The sequence below is a fragment of the Taurulus bubalis genome (assembly GCF_910589615.1).
Source record: "Taurulus bubalis genome assembly, chromosome: 1".
Lineage (NCBI taxonomy): Eukaryota > Metazoa > Chordata > Actinopteri > Perciformes > Cottidae > Taurulus > Taurulus bubalis.
In genome coordinates this window covers 37678362-37694594 of record NC_136589.1, presented here as the reverse complement: position 1 = coordinate 37694594, position 16233 = coordinate 37678362, and the positions used below count along the sequence as shown (strand labels likewise).

Sequence of the window (16233 nt, the reverse complement as noted above, 5' to 3'; positions counted from 1 at the left end):
TTCCACCACAAGGGAATAGAATACTAATGTTTTCATTGGTAATTCCCAAATTACAGAAAAGTACTACAAGCTGCCTTGTTAGTTTACTTTGTAGCTGGTGTTTGACACCGAGGAGAAATGGCCTTTGATTTATGGGGTAATTCACCAGGTAGCCAACGTTCAGCGTTAGTTTAACTTGTAGGCAACGTTTAGTTCGCGTGTAGACGTCACACAGAGGCTAAATATCACAAGCTAAAAAAGGTCTCGACATGATCTGTAAGGGATTCAACTCACTTCCCTTCAGCCGAAGCAACGCCCTGCTAAAGCTAACGTTACGTCGTTGGACCGGGAGCTAGCGGGCCAGCGTCGTGCGCAGAGCGGCGTAACGGTCGAGGATTGTCCCCTCTGTTTTTACGTCAGCTGGCAGAAAACCAAGAAGCACGTTAATTACCTTCACTCTGTTTATGCTCGCCTCGAAACGGAGCTGCTGGACGACCTTCTTCATGGCTACCAGATTAGATGAACCCGACATTCTCGATGTGTGGGGTTTTTTGTGTGTGGAAAATAAACGCTGGGCGGTGGGTGGGATTCTGGGCTGGATGCGGAGACAAAAGCAAAAGATGATCACTTCCGGATTCCGGTTGTTGGAAACTTGTGACCACGACGACTCTTTAAATACACCAGTGGGCGCCAAAGCAAAAGCAAAAGCAAAATATCTTTATTGTACCGTTACACCAGCAAAGCAGATCGTCATACATCTTATGTCAATAAATGCTCCCGTTAAAATCATAATTTATACATCTAAAATAATGTAAACTTTTAAGTTAATTCTAAACTAAAACATTGAAAATAATCCACATGTACAACGATATTTCTTACTGCAATATGTTGGACTTTGTATAGATCACCTTGTTTGAATATAACTTACAATACGAATCATCAGCAATTTGTTTGTCAAGGAAATAATCATTGTAAAATCATTAAAGTGCTTTCTTGTTTGATCAGCTTTGGAGAATGTGCATGTCCATGACAAAGCAACAGAACAAAAATGCTGCAATCCGGAGTGTTCATCATGGGTGACAGAATTCAGCCATGAATTGATCCTAAAGTCCACAGCGAAATGAAGTCACAAACAAAACAAAAAAGGCACTGAAAGTTCTTCAACTAAGGCTGTTCTCATCTTCGCCCAAAGAGAAGATACTAAAGTCTCCAGATCGAACTCTGTTTTGAGATTTGACCCGAGTGTCTCCATCTTCAATGCTGCAAGACTCTTGCCAGCGTCCTCGATTTGAATGTCTTGTGGAACTGAAATAAAAAATAAAAAAAAGGGATGAATAAGAATGACATGGCACAAATACTACCAGCAACAGGGTCCAATAGCAGCACTGCAACACACAAATACAAATTTTGCTTAACACAGGCAATAGTATAATATTAAGTGACCGGATATTACCTGCTGTCTGGTATCAGGCGGAGTGTCCGGTAAAGTTCAGCGGTGGATGGCACAGTAGCACTTTGTAAAGGTTTGGGAGTGGAGAACGTAGTATAGGTTGACGATTTGGTGTGCTGAGCTTTTGTGGAAGACATCCTCATCTCTGGTTCACTTCCTGAAATACAGTGGATAAATAAAAGAAGTCAATGACAACCCTTTTCTTGTAAAGTCACTGTTTTTACCTGGATTACTTTTTGTATATCATAACTATTCTTTATTCATCAGCAATTGATGAAATGCATCTGTCATCATAAAGGAAAAGCACCATTAGTCACACACAAATCATGCTCGTGTTCATTGTAGTTTTCTTTCAATCACATTGTCATCGTTTGTGCCATCTTCCTCTCAAATAAAAAGCTATTTAAATATTTGTATGATTACACAGACTTACTGATTGATAAGGCACTTTGACCGTCGGACGAGGAACATCTCCTACGGTCCGTAAAGGGAGTCATGTTCAAAAACTGATTCTTGAGCCAAGAAGCACGGTCCTCCTCAAAGGCCTTTTTCTGTGGAGAAAAAACAGATAAACAAAAAAAAAGGAATGAAGTGAAAATTACAACACCCACAATATATGTTGAAGAATATTGTGGTCAGAGGGCTGGAGAACCTCTCGTCCCAGGCGGATAGCAGCCTCTGTGAAGTTCTTTCTCTCCCTCTCAAAGTTTCTCTTCTGCTCCTCAAAGAGCCTCCATTCCTCCTTGAGACGTTCCTTCTCCTCCAGCGTGTAGCAGTCATTCAGAAGAGCTGCCGTCTCATCATCAAATGATGTGTTGAGTTGTTGCTGGATAGGCAGAAAACAAGCGTTTTAATCATTTTTGACCAAATTATTCTTTAGAATTTCAAAATAATATGACCAAGGCTCATTTATCTGTCATTTCATCCCATAATGTGCATTATGAGAAGCCTCATATACTGGTAGAAAACTCTGCTCAGTAAAAATGTATCCATGACAATCCTACTGGCCATCTCGGCTTAAATCCACAAGTAGAAACTGACCTGGAGGAGCTGTTGCTGTGCATGAATGAACTCTTTGCACTGCTGCACTTCATGCCTCATCCTCTCCATCTCGTCCTCGTGAGTCTCCCTTGGTATCACCTCTTGATTGGACTCAAGCTGATTCTGCACCAGCGAGGCTGAGCAAACAAATACACCAAAGGTGGATGATCCTAATGTCCTCCTCAGCACACTCTGTGTGTCTGTGTGTGTGTGTCTTCAACATTGTTCTAGAATCTCACTTATCAATGTTCTCACATCAACTTTTTTGATGAACATCACATTTAGAAGCCCAAAAGCTACTCGGGTATGCGACGGCGCTGCATGTACCTTGGCTGTCCAACTTCTCCATGTGATTCCTTAGTTTCCTCCACTGCTGGCGGATGCTGTTGGAGAGCTGCTCCCTGACATGCTCACAGGATTGGTCCAGAGTTTCCCTGCTAGAGTCACCCGCCTTCTCCTCTCCGTCCGAATAGGCCTGAGCCAAAACGGCAACAATTAACATGGTAACCCTTAAACATGTGAGCATCTTGTTTCAATAATTGTGGCATGTAAACTCACAGATACATTTTTTGGGGCATTATTACAATCAGAAAATAAATACCTGATCCCGACTGTCATCAGCAGTGGCTCCTCTGGGAGAGGGTTGGCGTGGACTCAGGACATAGATCATCTCCTTCTTCATCTGTTGAAGAACTTTCTTGAGCTCAGCGTTCTCCAGCACCAGGGACCTCTGACTCACCTCGTAGTCCTTGAGCAAGGACTTGTACATCTCACCCTCGTGTCTGCAGAGAGCAATTTACATAATGCAGTTTTCCGATTTATGACTAAACATTCTGCAAATATGGAGAACAAGTGACACGATGGCTTTAATGATACCCGACTGTCGCTTTCGCAGTCTTCCAGTGGCTCCGTTTTCCGTCCGACCGCCCCAAACTATTCAGTATGTCAATAGCTAGTTGAGAGGAATAGGAGGCCGACATTTTATTAACTGGTTCTGACATTCCCAGAATACATTTTTGCTGAAGATTAGCATATTTACCTAGTTTCTTATCCTTTCGGTCCACCAGCAGCTGGCTGAGGCGCTCCCTGAGCTTTGCAGCTTCTCTCTCTTTTCTCTTTGCATCGTGACTATACTGAGATGCTCGGCTGGCAACCACACTCTGCAGCTTCTGAACCTGTCCAGGAGGATCGAGCCATGAGTAGGGTTGGGTACCGAGAACCGGTGCCAATATGGCACCGGTTCCAACACGTCCGGTACCTACCGGACTGAAAAGCAACACAGATTTCGGTGCCTGAGCCGATTTAAATACTTTTTTTTGTACACTACTCTGTAATGTTGCATGGTATATAGATACTAAAAAGGTAGTACCCGTACGTTAAAAACGATACGATTTTGATGTATCGATACTTTAATAGCGCGGATCAGATCGTACTCGCTGCTCTCTGTCGCCCGCCTGCATGCAGAGCGGGGCTCAAGTGTTGCTGATTATAAAAAGACACAGTGAAATTATACCTCATCCTTTTCGGTTTTCAAGCAGCTCTGCAGAGTTTTCATTTTGAGTTGTAGCTGCCGCTCGGTTTCATGTAGACCTGATTTCTCCCTTATGGACAACTCCAACTGATCCTAGAGGGAAATACGCATAACTCTTATTATAAGCTCAATGATAAGAACAGATTAGTTCAGGGTTGCAGCTACAAGAGTGAATTCCTCAACCCCCTATCAAAACATCGGCATGCCCTATCTGAGGATTTAATAAAGACAGAAATCCCTTGCATCACTCCCACCTCTCTACATATTATTGTGATACGATACAAATAACCTTGAATTCTTCACTGGTAGGTTTAGATGACATGGTATGTTTAGCCTAGCAAGCAAATACAACAAATGAGATACGGGAACATGGCCATTATTGTACTATTCAAAATGATAAAGTAGTGAGACGTCTGAGCACAGTACTTTGTAATTTGTGTCCTTGTTTGGTTTCTGTGGCACACTAGTCATATTCATTTATTTTTAGATTAATGGGAGGGAGTTTCTGACCTCTAGTGGTCATACATGCCTTGAGTCTGGAATTGTTCATCTGCATGTAGTCCAAGGTGCTGCATTTCTTCAGCTGTTCCTTCTCAAGCTCCTCTAAAGTAGACATATCGCGCCGGTGAAGTTGCATGAGCTCATACATGGCATTCAGAGCTGGCGCTGTGTTCAGGCCGGCTCCCCCCGGCGAACTGGCCTCGATACATGTAGAGGAGAGGCCCATCGAGTCAAGCTCCTGGGAAAGACAGAGGAATTATGTCACCGTTGTAGTGAATGATCTCTACAGAAAAAAGGAAAAAAAAGTTTCCACAAGTGCAATTAATATTTTGTAATAATAGCAATTTCTGTACCTGATTGATGTATGAAATGCACTGAGGAATATTATCCTCTGTGCAAAAGGCCCTTATCACATTGTAGGAGCCTTTGGACAGTGGCAAAGAAGAGTACATTGACACAAGGTTGTTCTGTCTCGAGGGGGACATCGTCACATGTGATATGCTGGAGATCTCGTCGTTTCCTAAAAACAAAGACAAGGGAAATCACTGCAACTCACATTACACCGACTGCATGTTCTCATACCGAGAGGCTTGAATTAGGTTGCCTCTCTAAAATGAGAACAGAAATATGGGTCACCTCGAGCAGATTCCAAAAAAAGCATAACTGATGAGCCTTTCTATTTTTGACATTTTCTACCAACTCCATACATCCCCAGTAGCAGAGAGACGTACCCAGAGACATCCCTATTGGCACGGTTGTCCACCACTCGCCCATATCACCGCCACATCAGCACGCGGGATGCCAGGTCATGAGTTACCAACCGGGAGGTGGATTAGCAGTCAGGCCGGTGGATCGCAGGCTCCCACTGGAACGGAGCCCTGCAAAGTAGCATCAAGCATCAGTTAGACCGGCCATAGATAATCTGGGTTGCTGCTTCATCCACACAGGATTAGCCGTCCTGCTGTGTGGCAGTGGGGTTTAGATTGGGGTTTACGAGGCTCCTCCTATTGGTCACTGGCAACTGAATTGCAGGGGTGTGAAAGTTAAATCAGCATAAAGCCAAGAGCTTTACAAAGATCAAAATGAGAGAATCCATTGCAGACGTGCTAAATCTGAGAGTGCATGCATGTGTGTTTTCTACTTTTGTGCCTTCAGGACTCTATTATGATCTTGACTTGCTCTGGTGAAACAAGCTAAACCAGATATATGGTTACCACTCCCACAACTTTACAATGCAGTTGCTAAAGTGTTCCAGCTTGTGTTGAGGTTGCGTTGATCACGTTAAGTGTCCAAACTCTCTCACATATCGTTATCTTAACAAACCAGAAAACATGTCGAGATAAAGTCAAGCGAGCTTCGCCTCAGTTTCGTTGGTTCACCATGTTCAGTTAAAGATTACGTCATACATTTAAAACGACGTCCGTTGAATTAATAGGTAACGTTTACGAGGTTCGCTCACGTTACCGTGTTTTCATTGCAAAAGTTATGGTGAAATAACTTTAACGGTTATAGTTATCGGTTAGTCAATTTAGCACACACGTCCTAATTCGACTTAATTCGTTTCCAGAACCATTTATCTTACCGACGTGAGCCGCTGTCGTGTCTGTTGCTAACCTGCAGGATATGGAAGCGAAGTTGAACACATACTCACGAGGCGAGTCGTGAAGTGGGTCAACTCCTTCTCTCGTCGGCACCATTAGCTGCCGAGCCCGGGTTGAGTCGTTGCCGACAAGGAAGCACTAACGTCACCTGTGTTAAGGTAGACGGGCTGCTGCTGCTGCTGCTGCTGCTGCTGGTTGTGGTTGTGTGTGTGTGTGTGTTGATGTTTTTTTGTAAGTCTATTCCTCAGCTGCCTTCGAACCAACCGCCATTGTTATTGGAGGCAGCGTTGTTAAGCAACCAGTATCCGCGCCGTGCATTGGATAGAGCACGTGCAAGCGGACTAATATGCAAATGAGAAGGTCTGTCAGGTGTCACGATGGCTCCTCTGTGGCAGCGAGAGGTAGCGGCACTTGCGCCACAGGATCTCAGTACTTTACAAAAATATACAACAATACTACATTTACTGGCATTATGCTTACATATGTATTTTAACTGTTTATTTCTGGAGTAGGCTGTGGTAAAAAATAAATGTATAATATAATGAGAGCATTTTTATTAATTTCTTTGTTATAGTTTTCAGTAAAAATATTATGTTGCGCGAAAGACAAGTGAAGTATATTAAAGTAAAATATAGAATATAATGAGTAAGAATGAACTTAATTGGCAAAGAATATATTGATTTGGTCTGAGCTGCAAAAAAGACACGCACAAAAAAAAACACAAACCATTGAGACAATTCATATCAGCAGTTTATATATCAATATAGTTACATCCAGAAAATATGCAGAGCAAAATGCAAAGTGCAACAAGATACTACCAACGAGGACAAGCAACCACAATTAACTTAATTGAGTAGTTTTGTTTCATTATATAGTATATTAAAGTGAATCTGCTTTCACTTCCTAATTTCTAATTAAGTAGTCTGTTCAAGTGCAAAAAAAGACTCACGTAGGTTAGTTACTGTGTGCTGTCCTTTGAGAAAATAAAAAGGTGAGGTGAAAACCACATTGGAACAAACTAAACTGAGGAGGGATTGGTTGTAAATGCATTAAGGACTGAAATGTCTACCATCAGGTTATTGCACTGGTGACCATACAACTAACTGGTAATTTTACGTCAATAGTGTTCCGCAATTCAAGTAACAAAACAAGTTAAAGAACTTCTACTTGAGTAAAAACACATTCTGGCATTCTCATCACGATTCAGTATAATCAAATCATCCACAGTCGGGTGTCTTCGAGCGTTATTCATTCTTATGACACACTTGGCAAAGGTAAAAGCCACCATTTTCTGGCTTCATCCAAAGCAGCAGCAGCACGGAGCGAGGCAGCAGGCAGCTGGTTCTTCACCAGTCTGGTACCTTCCAGACTCAGGCTGGTCCCTGCACTCTGCTATGAAGGCCTGGAGCTGGGACACCGGCACCTTGTCTTGCTGGTGATGCTGGAAAATAACCAGTGTATAGTATCAGGGCACTCAAATATGACCTAAAAAACAGCTGTATACAACAAAACCACAGAATGTTTCTCAGTGCGGTGAATCGGACCGACCTTGATGGTCTCATAGGTGTCAGTTATGACACCGATGAAGAGGCTGAGCACCATGTAGATGAAGAGGGAGATGAAGGAGTAGAGGTAGAGTCTGCTGAAAAGCCACACCATGTAACCCGCGTGTCTCATCTTCAGGAAGGTGCCGTACATGTCGTCCCCGTTGATGAGAGAGAAGAGGCACTCCGTCACCTTGTCCAGCGTTCGAAACTGAAAATAAATAAAGAAGAAGTCCATCACATTTCACCAGGGCAGAGCTCCACAATGCGTCGGGGGATTTATTAGGACACGCCTGAGAACGATTGATCGTGACTATAATTTCCATACTTTGTCATGGTAAGGCCCAAGCACGATCCAGCCACAGAAACAGTAGCCGAGGTAGATCATGGCCGCACAGCAGCAGAACCGTATCACATTTGGGAACGCCGCCCTGAGCGTTAGGATTAATATCTAGAGAGAAATTAAGGTTTTCAGTTCTCCTGGATATGCCGTTTCTACTTTGGCTGATGCATTATGCCGAAAAAACAAAACATTTGGAAGTTCTTACGTTGTATTTCTTGAAGAAACCGAGGTAACGAATCACGCTGACCCAGACCAGCATCGTGGCTGTTCCCAGCAAGATACTGCAGACGTCGTAGTTTGTCAGGTACTGCAAGAGGAAACAAATAATTAAACTACAAATCAAATAAGTAAGAGTTAAGGGCCCAAACTATATCATCAATTGCCTTTAAAAATACAGAAAATGAAGCTCAATGAAAAACAAACCTTTGTTTGAATTCCAACTTTGAGTGCTGACCCAGCGATGGTCAAAGTGTCACTCACGATGATGAGGATGTACCAGCCGTTCACGAACTCCATGCGGTCTGACCAAGACACCATTTTATTGGAGTACGCATGGAAGAAGATGTTGAACTCCTGCACGAGAGAAAATATTGTGAAACAGATACGCAATAAACCAGGATTTATACCTTCCATATGAAATTATTACACGTTTTTGCTAATGAGAGGTTTGTACTTTGTATTTAATGAGGAGGCGCTGACTTGGACCCCCACCATGCAACCCTCTCAAAAATCATTTGAGACATTTAAAACATTCATTATTTTCCTCAACATAAATATCTGACTACACACCGATTTCATTTATTTATTTATTATTTGCTTTAAGCTTGCCCAGTTTAAATATATGGAGTCTGAAAACACTATAATTGGTCTGTAAAAATCAAGATATAGTGATACGCAATTACAATGTCTAAATTAATAATATCAAGCACATACTGAAACTTAAAGTTGTCAGAAAATCTAATGTGAAATATGAGATGTATATGGAAATGTACGGGGTTTTTTTCTTTATAATTTACTTTAAACTTTGACGCTTATTCTGCAATTAGGTTCTTAAATACACTTTAAATGTGTCTCATTTCAGAGGACAGAGGACATGACCTCAGTGGCCTGTAATGTCCTGCATCTGATGCTGGTTTGCATATGAAGTGCTGTGCTGACTGAATTAGTTACTCATCACTGAATGAATGACCTCATGGCCTCACAGTAAATACATGCACCAACATTCTGTACAATCATCAGTGGCGGTCATGGTGATAATTAACTTGCTCCTCACAACTTACAAACTGGAGCTGGACGCCAATGATGACAGACCGTGTGCAGAGGATGAGAGAGATGAAGCAGGCGAGGATGACCACAGAGTCAAAGGTCACGAGGAGGTAATCGTTCTTACCAGCTGGAAACCAGAGCCACAGATTTCAGGTTGCAGTAACTAACTACTAAGTACCAATGCTTTTACAGAGCTGAGGCACAAAAGCTGCTTCAGAGCGCATACTTTTTCTGCAGTTGACCTTATAAAGTGTGCACTGTTGCATGCAGTATGCATTCATTTGTGACACACTACGTCAACACAACACTGCAATAACATTGCAAAATTGTGACCGGACATCTTGGTATTTTTGGCATACTGCATTTTACATACTTTGTTTGGGACATACTACTAAATATTTTTCTCAGGTCAGAAATCTTGTTGAGTCAGGTCATACAGTTATACCACTGCACCCCCTGCTGGCCTTTAAAGCAATAACCATAAATAATAAACCAGGAGTATTTTTGGTAAACTGGGTCATAACGTATATTTGGGTTTGGGTCAAACTTACGAGCTCCTTCCACGTTCCAGTCTCTGCATTCATAAATTCTGACATCATTCTCAACATCAACCTTTATCTTTCCACTGTGTGCGCAGTTATCAAACTTGATCTGCATGAAAACAAAAATGTAATTATCGAGTGGCAAGTTGAGGAGTAAAACGTGCTAAAAGCTCGGACGAGGGTGCGTTCAGGCGTCGTCACCAACCGTGATATGGAAGTCGTAACAGTCCGGCAGCTCGTGGTGCCGCACTGTCTGCAGGTTGATTGTTTTCAGAGTAAGGTAGATGTTCACCGATAGCAGCCTAGACACACACACACACATATACACACACACACACACACACACACACACACACACACACACATACATACATACATACATACATACATACATACATATATATATATATATAAATATATATAAATATTAGCAGTGGCTCCCTCCAATCCAGGCTTGAAAAAACAGCATTTTCAGCGCGGTCACCTTTTGAAATCTAAAGAGAAGTTCACGGGTGGGGCCAAACCGCTGTCGTCCAACAGGTGAGCGGGATAAACGAAGACACAATCTGTGAGGAGAAAACACAAAAAAGGCGGTCAAGTTTCATTCGATAGTTCAACAGAGGAATTACATTTCTCTGAATATGCTGCTTCCTCTTTTCATGGAGTCACAAGTAAATATCAGCATTATGGTGATTTTCCACTCATGCCATGAATCAGCTTCCATAAATACATCAAACAATATGGACACAACTCATGGTAGCTATTAGACATGAACACACAGCTACCACTTTGCGTATGTATTTATATCGCAAATGCGCGCTTTTGTACTGTACCTTTATCAATATGCGGATCAATGTCAAAGGTCTCATTTCCAGGGTCGATGCTGCCGTTTCTGTAAAACTCTTGACAGACGGACAGAGGAGTGTACTTGCCATCAACACTCTCGTATGCAAGGTTACCGACTGTCAGGTTTTGAAGATTGATGTACTGAAGAAAACAAAGAAATAGGCAAAGAAGAGTACAACACATGTTTTCATAACATTAAATCCCGGTGAGGAGTAAACTCTGAGAGGTCAGTACCCTGTTGATAATGTGGTGGATGTGATCGTACACGTCCGCCTTTGTGTACAGTGCATAGCTTCCCATCTGGTGATCCTCATATCCTTTTAGAAACAGGTGTCTGAAGGTCATCAGATTTCCGTCTTTGAAGGTGACCATCATTTCGTTGCTGAGGCCGAAAGAGACCAACTGAAGCATCGACCAGGGGGAGAAAACAACAACAACAACAATATACATTCTGAGAAACATATCTACATTCATGCCCAATAACAAAATAATAAATAATTATTTGTCGCACCTGGATTGTGATGATTGCAATTTTTAATATTTGTAACATCAGCTTCCAGGGTTTGCGGCCACGGGCTTTGTATTTCTCACAGGGGTTCATGAAGAAGTACTTGAGCCGCCGCCTGAAGTCCTCCACCGCCTTCGACTCCAGAGTGCGAGCGCTCCATCCGCAGTTTCCGTTCACCCTCGTCTCCTCCGACCTCGAGGCCAACAGCGACTGCGGGTCCTCCATCACACTCAGACTACAACTGATTTTTCAGAGTTTTGACAGTAAGTTTGCACATATTTTAGTTTTGATTGAAGATGCACCCGACACGTGTTGAAGATAAGGCTTCAACCATTCCAGTCATTCTGATGTCTATCAAACTAGTTCCCCTGCACGCGCTCAGTGTCTCTCCTCTGCTCTCAACCCGCTTTAAAATCTTAGTCTGGAGTGAAAACTAGTTGTGCTAAAATAAGCTTCAGCTAAACTCTAAAAACTCACAAAAAGCTGTTTTAAAAAAGGGTTATTTATCCACTCATAGCTCAAACATCGCGTATTAAAGCACTCCGAGCATGTAGCAATCAGTAAATGCAGACTTCAAATTCTTCTATTACTTAAGATATATCACACTATTAAATTACAAAACAGTAGACATACATGAATGAAAGTGCAAGCCAGTTACAATATAAATATTATTATATAATTAACAATATATATTTTTGAACAATCTTCCCCTTTGATTTCCATTTAGTGGTGAGTAAAAGCAGCAAGCTTTAAAGAAAAAAGGCAAGATATACAGAAATAATAACAATAAATAAATTACCTGTGCACCAGCAAGCCACAGAGCGACTACTGCGACGCTCGGTGCTTCAGACTATCAGACAGCGCTGTTGCCACACCAGCCTTCGCCACAAAGACATGCCATGTCACTCCTCTGCGTCATGTGGAGCTCTTCCAGTTTTTCCAAAACAGTTACAGAAACTCTGCGCACACAGAAACTCCACCGCAAATGAACTCCACCGTTTCCTTTCTAAACCACCACACAGTCACCAATGAAGAGAAGAAACACGAGTTGAATTCATACAGAACACCTTTAGTATGTAATCGATGATTGTACATGACCAGGGAATGAAGTGATAAGTGGGACATTGGTTTGTTACTTTATCAGGTTGTGATTCAAGAGTATAAAAAAAACTATTAAGAACTGAGGTGGCATCGATTGCTTGCTCCAATTCATAGTTTAGATTTAAATCATAATTTTGCCAATTCAAACTGTATTATATTTTGGCAACGTTGTTGTACACCTGCAGAAAACCATTTTGTATAATTAAAATAAAAGGTTTTGGAGAAAAACGTGTATATTCTTGAAACTATGGTATTATTTGGCCTGGGATCAAAACTAAGTTAATGAAGTGGCACCAGTTTTAAAAACTCTCTAACAAAGTTTTAACCCAAGTGACAAATTGTCTCCGTCTCTATCATGAATGGCTGATCGGTTTAGTAGAAATAAATCCCATGTGCAACAGTATCTTTATCTTATAATTGATTTAAATATCATTGCACTGTTGCTGTCGTTGGCTGTTGACTGTTGCTTGTCTCGTCTAATGTATGCACCTTCCGCCTAACAAAATTCCTCGTTTGTGTAAACATTCCTGGCAATAAACGGTTTCTGATTTCTGCCTAATCAAAAGGCACGGGCAGCACCAGAAAGAGAGCGTGTTTGTGGATGAGTTGAGCGGATGAGGATTCTGCTGGTTTGTCCCATGAAAAGTGTCTTGTCGAGTTGTGAACACATTAAAAGATGCTCCTGTGTGACGTCGGAGTGAGAGAGCGCGACCGCAGGGGCTGGAAGTTTGGGTCCCCTCCGCTGCTGGTGCACCCCGGCGCTCCGGCATCCATGCTGGAGGGGGATTCCACCATCACCTCCTCCGGCAGCGCGGGAGCCCCGGGCTCTCCGGGCCTCGGGAGGATGGAGGAGGCCGTGGAGGAGGAGGCGACGTCGGACGCGGACGGGACGTCTCCGCCCCTCTGTAAAGACAGCAGGTTGAGTGAGCTTGCTACGTCCGAAGAGGAGGGGCTTCGTTCTCCGTCTGGGTGGAAGAGCAGGGTGGAGTGGTTGGAGAACATGGAGGGGGCGTCGCTGGGAGCGCTGACGCTGCTGTCGGACGAGGAACTGGAAGCCCCTGCTGTGGGGGCGACGGGCGAAGAAGAAGGGAAAAGTGGAAAAGTTGAATTATAAAGCACCCAAGAACAGCAGATGTGAAACAGCTTGCATTGTTATCTCGGTCCGTTCACCTTTGAGGGACTCGATCTTCTCGTTTTTGGCCTTCTGCACCTCATCTGTGATTTTGGTGATGATGAAGTTTTGCGAGCGCAGCTCCCTGATGGAGTCAATCAAGGCATCCAGGCCCCGGGGGTTCTCGGCCAGCATGTCCAACAGCATGGCCGTCCTCTTGGTCTGCGTGGTCCGGCAGCTGACCTCCTCCGCGTCGTCCCGGGTCAGGATCCTGCGAGAGCGCAGGTAGTCGAGGTGGCGCTCCGCTCGGATCTTGTCGCAGAGGTAGTGCCGCATTCTGGTCAGCACCTGGAAACCCACAGCAGCAGCCATGTCGGAGAGGCGAGAAAGGGGAACAAAAGTGAGCCGTCCAGGCCTCTGAACAGGAGGGGAAACTCTTTCTAAAAGGGGTCTGGTTGGGAAATACTCACAGAAGTCTGCGGCTGAATCAGAATAAAGGTTTAAAAGGAGTTTTTCACTCACACAGAATGTGTCTTGGTGCATTAAGAGGAAAATACAAAAATAGGAGGCACAGTACTAAGTCATGAACAACAATATGGAATATAAAACATATGATTAAAAGGGTATTAAAAGGGTACAGCAAACATGTCGATAGAGGGACGTGCAAAGGGATACAAGTTCAGGGATGAGCGTCGATGTCAGGTGGTTTAAAAATCACTACTTTTGCTTCCGGTAATGCTTTCTGATCAGGCACACCGAACAAACCCCGGCTGTATCTACTAAATAATTGCACTTAATCCCCGGCCCGCTGGTTAAACAGTGTTTCTTTTCTTGGGTCAAACCCCACATAGGGTTGTGTGTGTTGATGCGGTCACACAGAAGGTGCGGTGGGGTATTTCCTCCTTTTTAACAGGCCTTTAACGCCACACAAGGGAGGCAATAAAGAGACCACGGAGCATTAAATGTGTCTTTATTGTCCGGTCACCTTTCCTTATCAGAACGGGGCTCGCTTCGGAAGCGAGATTTGTAAATGTTCGTACTCACGTCTTTCTTAATCTCTGCCATTTCCTCCTCAGTGAGGTGAGGAACATCCATCACTCTCACTCGGAAAGTAAAAATCCAGGCGCGCCGGGGTAACAAATGACGACCGAGATAAGTCAATAAGTTAGTGATAGTGGCATTAACCACATCGATACATTGGTTAGCGTCAACAAATGTGGCTCTTCATTGTGTGTCGGTAAAAAGGTGGCGTATCCCACGGCCCATTCAACTTTTATGTTTCCAAAAAAAAAATCCCCGGACTTCCTGATTCTGTCGAGGTTTACGTCGACACGAGAAGAAGAGAAGTGCAGACACCAACGTCCTCAGTTTCACGCGGAGAGGCGTTTTATGTTGGTTGGTTATCAGTTAAAGACTACTTACTAAAATAAAAACGTATCTTACAACAGCAGACTGAGCTGCAGTTGTGTAACTTTCTTCGTTAATGGTTTTCAAGTGCTATTTAATGTTTCTGATACAGGTGAGATGCTAATTCGACTCAGTCCACTGGGTGGCGCTGCTGGATCTCTCTCTCTCTCTCTCTCTCTCTCTCTCTTTCTCTCTCTCTCTTTCTCACACACACTCTGTATTTCTTTTCCCACACACTATACCTCTGTAATTACTGTTTAAGGACAATGTTGAGCTACTTTTACGTACTGCACTGTCCACAAATACACACCATAAGATAGTATGATCCATTTAAAAAAAAACGATTAAACTGCCCCATTGTATCCCCATATGTCATGTATTTAATTAAAGCTTCGTTGTTCACACGGTTTGAGCTGTATGCCTTAAAACAATACAATAATGACAGTTCATTGAAACACAGAATAAGGTAAACCCACAGAACAAAATAGTGAAAAGGAGTGTACAAGGTGACGAAATAAACGACAAAACCGTGTACGAACTAGTTAAAACCAGCTCTACATCAGTGAAAGGCTACTGTATGTATGAAGTACAGTATGTATAAGCATTAATAGTAATAATGCTCACAGTAGCCATTCTTCTTCATTGAGTACTTTTACTTTTGATTCTTGAAGTATTAGTTGTTTTAATTCCGGACCTTTGCTTGTGTAGTAGCATATTTACAGGATCTAAATGCTGGAAATGTGTTTCAAAACCAAAGCATGCATCTGCCTATATAGATGTATTTTATTTTAAATATGTTATTAAACAAAAATATAGTTTGCAAGTTGTCCATAACACAGAGATCACCTTTGAAAATGTGCACTGATTGACATGATAGGAGGTACTCGCATAATAATAATAATAATACCAAAATGTGCAAATAATAAGGTATTATCAGCTACATTTACTAAGTAACTATAGTACACATAAGAGCACAGAATACTGATGAATATCTGGTGTTTTATGAAAGTAGGACTTATTGCAGAACTGCTGTATTAGACTGCATTAGCCAGGTGTCGCTGTGACGACCCTCCTCCCATGCACTAGGTGTCACTGTTTCGATCCTCTGTTACAGGTGCTGATTGGCGGGTCGTCAGCTGAGACGAGCCACAGCTGAGCCGGTGTGGCCTGGCCATAAAAAGGCCTCTGCATTTGGCTCACGCTGGGGGAGGACATCCGGTGTGTCGCTGACACGCTTCCGGTGCTTTTTTTTTTTTGCTAAAAGGCCACACACGGACCCACCAACACAGGTGTTTTAATTTATTTTGCCTTATTAGACCTCTATTCAATACCGTGTGGGCGTTTACGGACCATGCTCGGCGAACAACTCCGTCACACTCCTTGTTAAAGCACTTTTGTTGTTGTTGTTGTTGGTGCTGTGCATTTAGTTGGGTGACCTTGTGTAATTCCCAGCATGCAGTGG

The 16233-nt window shown here is 42.9% G+C and overlaps 4 protein-coding genes across 5 annotated transcripts in view; all 4 read right to left on the bottom strand.

The window, feature by feature from the left end:
- Positions 1-561, bottom strand: part of gng5 (guanine nucleotide binding protein (G protein), gamma 5) — a 2119-nt gene extending 1558 nt beyond the window's left edge. The window contains exon 1 of the mRNA XM_079225056.1: positions 431-561. Within this exon, the coding sequence (XP_079081182.1) occupies positions 431-511 (81 nt within the window). The 5' untranslated portion in view covers positions 512-561. The remainder of the gene's footprint in view (positions 1-430) is intronic.
- A 120-nt stretch (positions 562-681) lies between these two features.
- ssx2ipa (synovial sarcoma, X breakpoint 2 interacting protein a) lies at positions 682-6229 on the bottom strand. The gene is made up of 14 exons (XM_079220491.1): positions 6154-6229; positions 5234-5380; positions 4856-5022; positions 4531-4740; positions 3984-4094; positions 3510-3645; positions 3347-3422; positions 3072-3252; positions 2798-2945; positions 2471-2607; positions 2082-2255; positions 1863-1980; positions 1433-1586; positions 682-1284 (listed from the first exon to the last, which is right to left on the bottom strand). Exons 2-14 carry the CDS (start codon positions 5274-5276, stop codon positions 1140-1142), a joined length of 1800 nt encoding a protein of 599 aa, XP_079076617.1. The 5' UTR covers positions 5277-5380; positions 6154-6229; the 3' UTR covers positions 682-1139.
- Positions 6230-7045: 816 nt separating this feature from the next.
- Positions 7046-11377, bottom strand: mcoln3a (mucolipin TRP cation channel 3a; the record flags this gene model as incomplete). Its single annotated transcript, XM_079220449.1, is given in 13 exon segments — positions 7046-7541; positions 7652-7858; positions 7976-8098; positions 8102-8161; positions 8163-8297; positions 8414-8563; positions 9271-9383; positions 9808-9907; positions 10004-10100; positions 10283-10364; positions 10632-10785; positions 10879-11046; positions 11156-11377. Coding segments are annotated over 13 exon segments (1752 nt in total). The 3' UTR covers positions 7046-7400.
- A 516-nt stretch (positions 11378-11893) lies between these two features.
- On the bottom strand, positions 11894-14480 carry bcl10 (BCL10 immune signaling adaptor; the record flags this gene model as incomplete). Of its 2 annotated transcripts, none has more annotated exons than XM_079220462.1 (3): positions 11894-13314; positions 13424-13712; positions 14409-14480. In XM_079220462.1, the coding sequence occupies 3 exons, from the start codon at positions 14457-14459 to the stop codon at positions 12923-12925; spliced, it is 732 nt and encodes a 243-aa protein (XP_079076588.1). In that variant the 3' UTR covers positions 11894-12922. The 2 variants fall into 2 exon arrangements, with proteins under 2 accessions (XP_079076588.1, XP_079076587.1); XM_079220461.1 differs by having other exon boundaries at positions 11894-13311; positions 14409-14459.
- Between the last annotated feature and the right edge of the window lie 1753 nt (positions 14481-16233).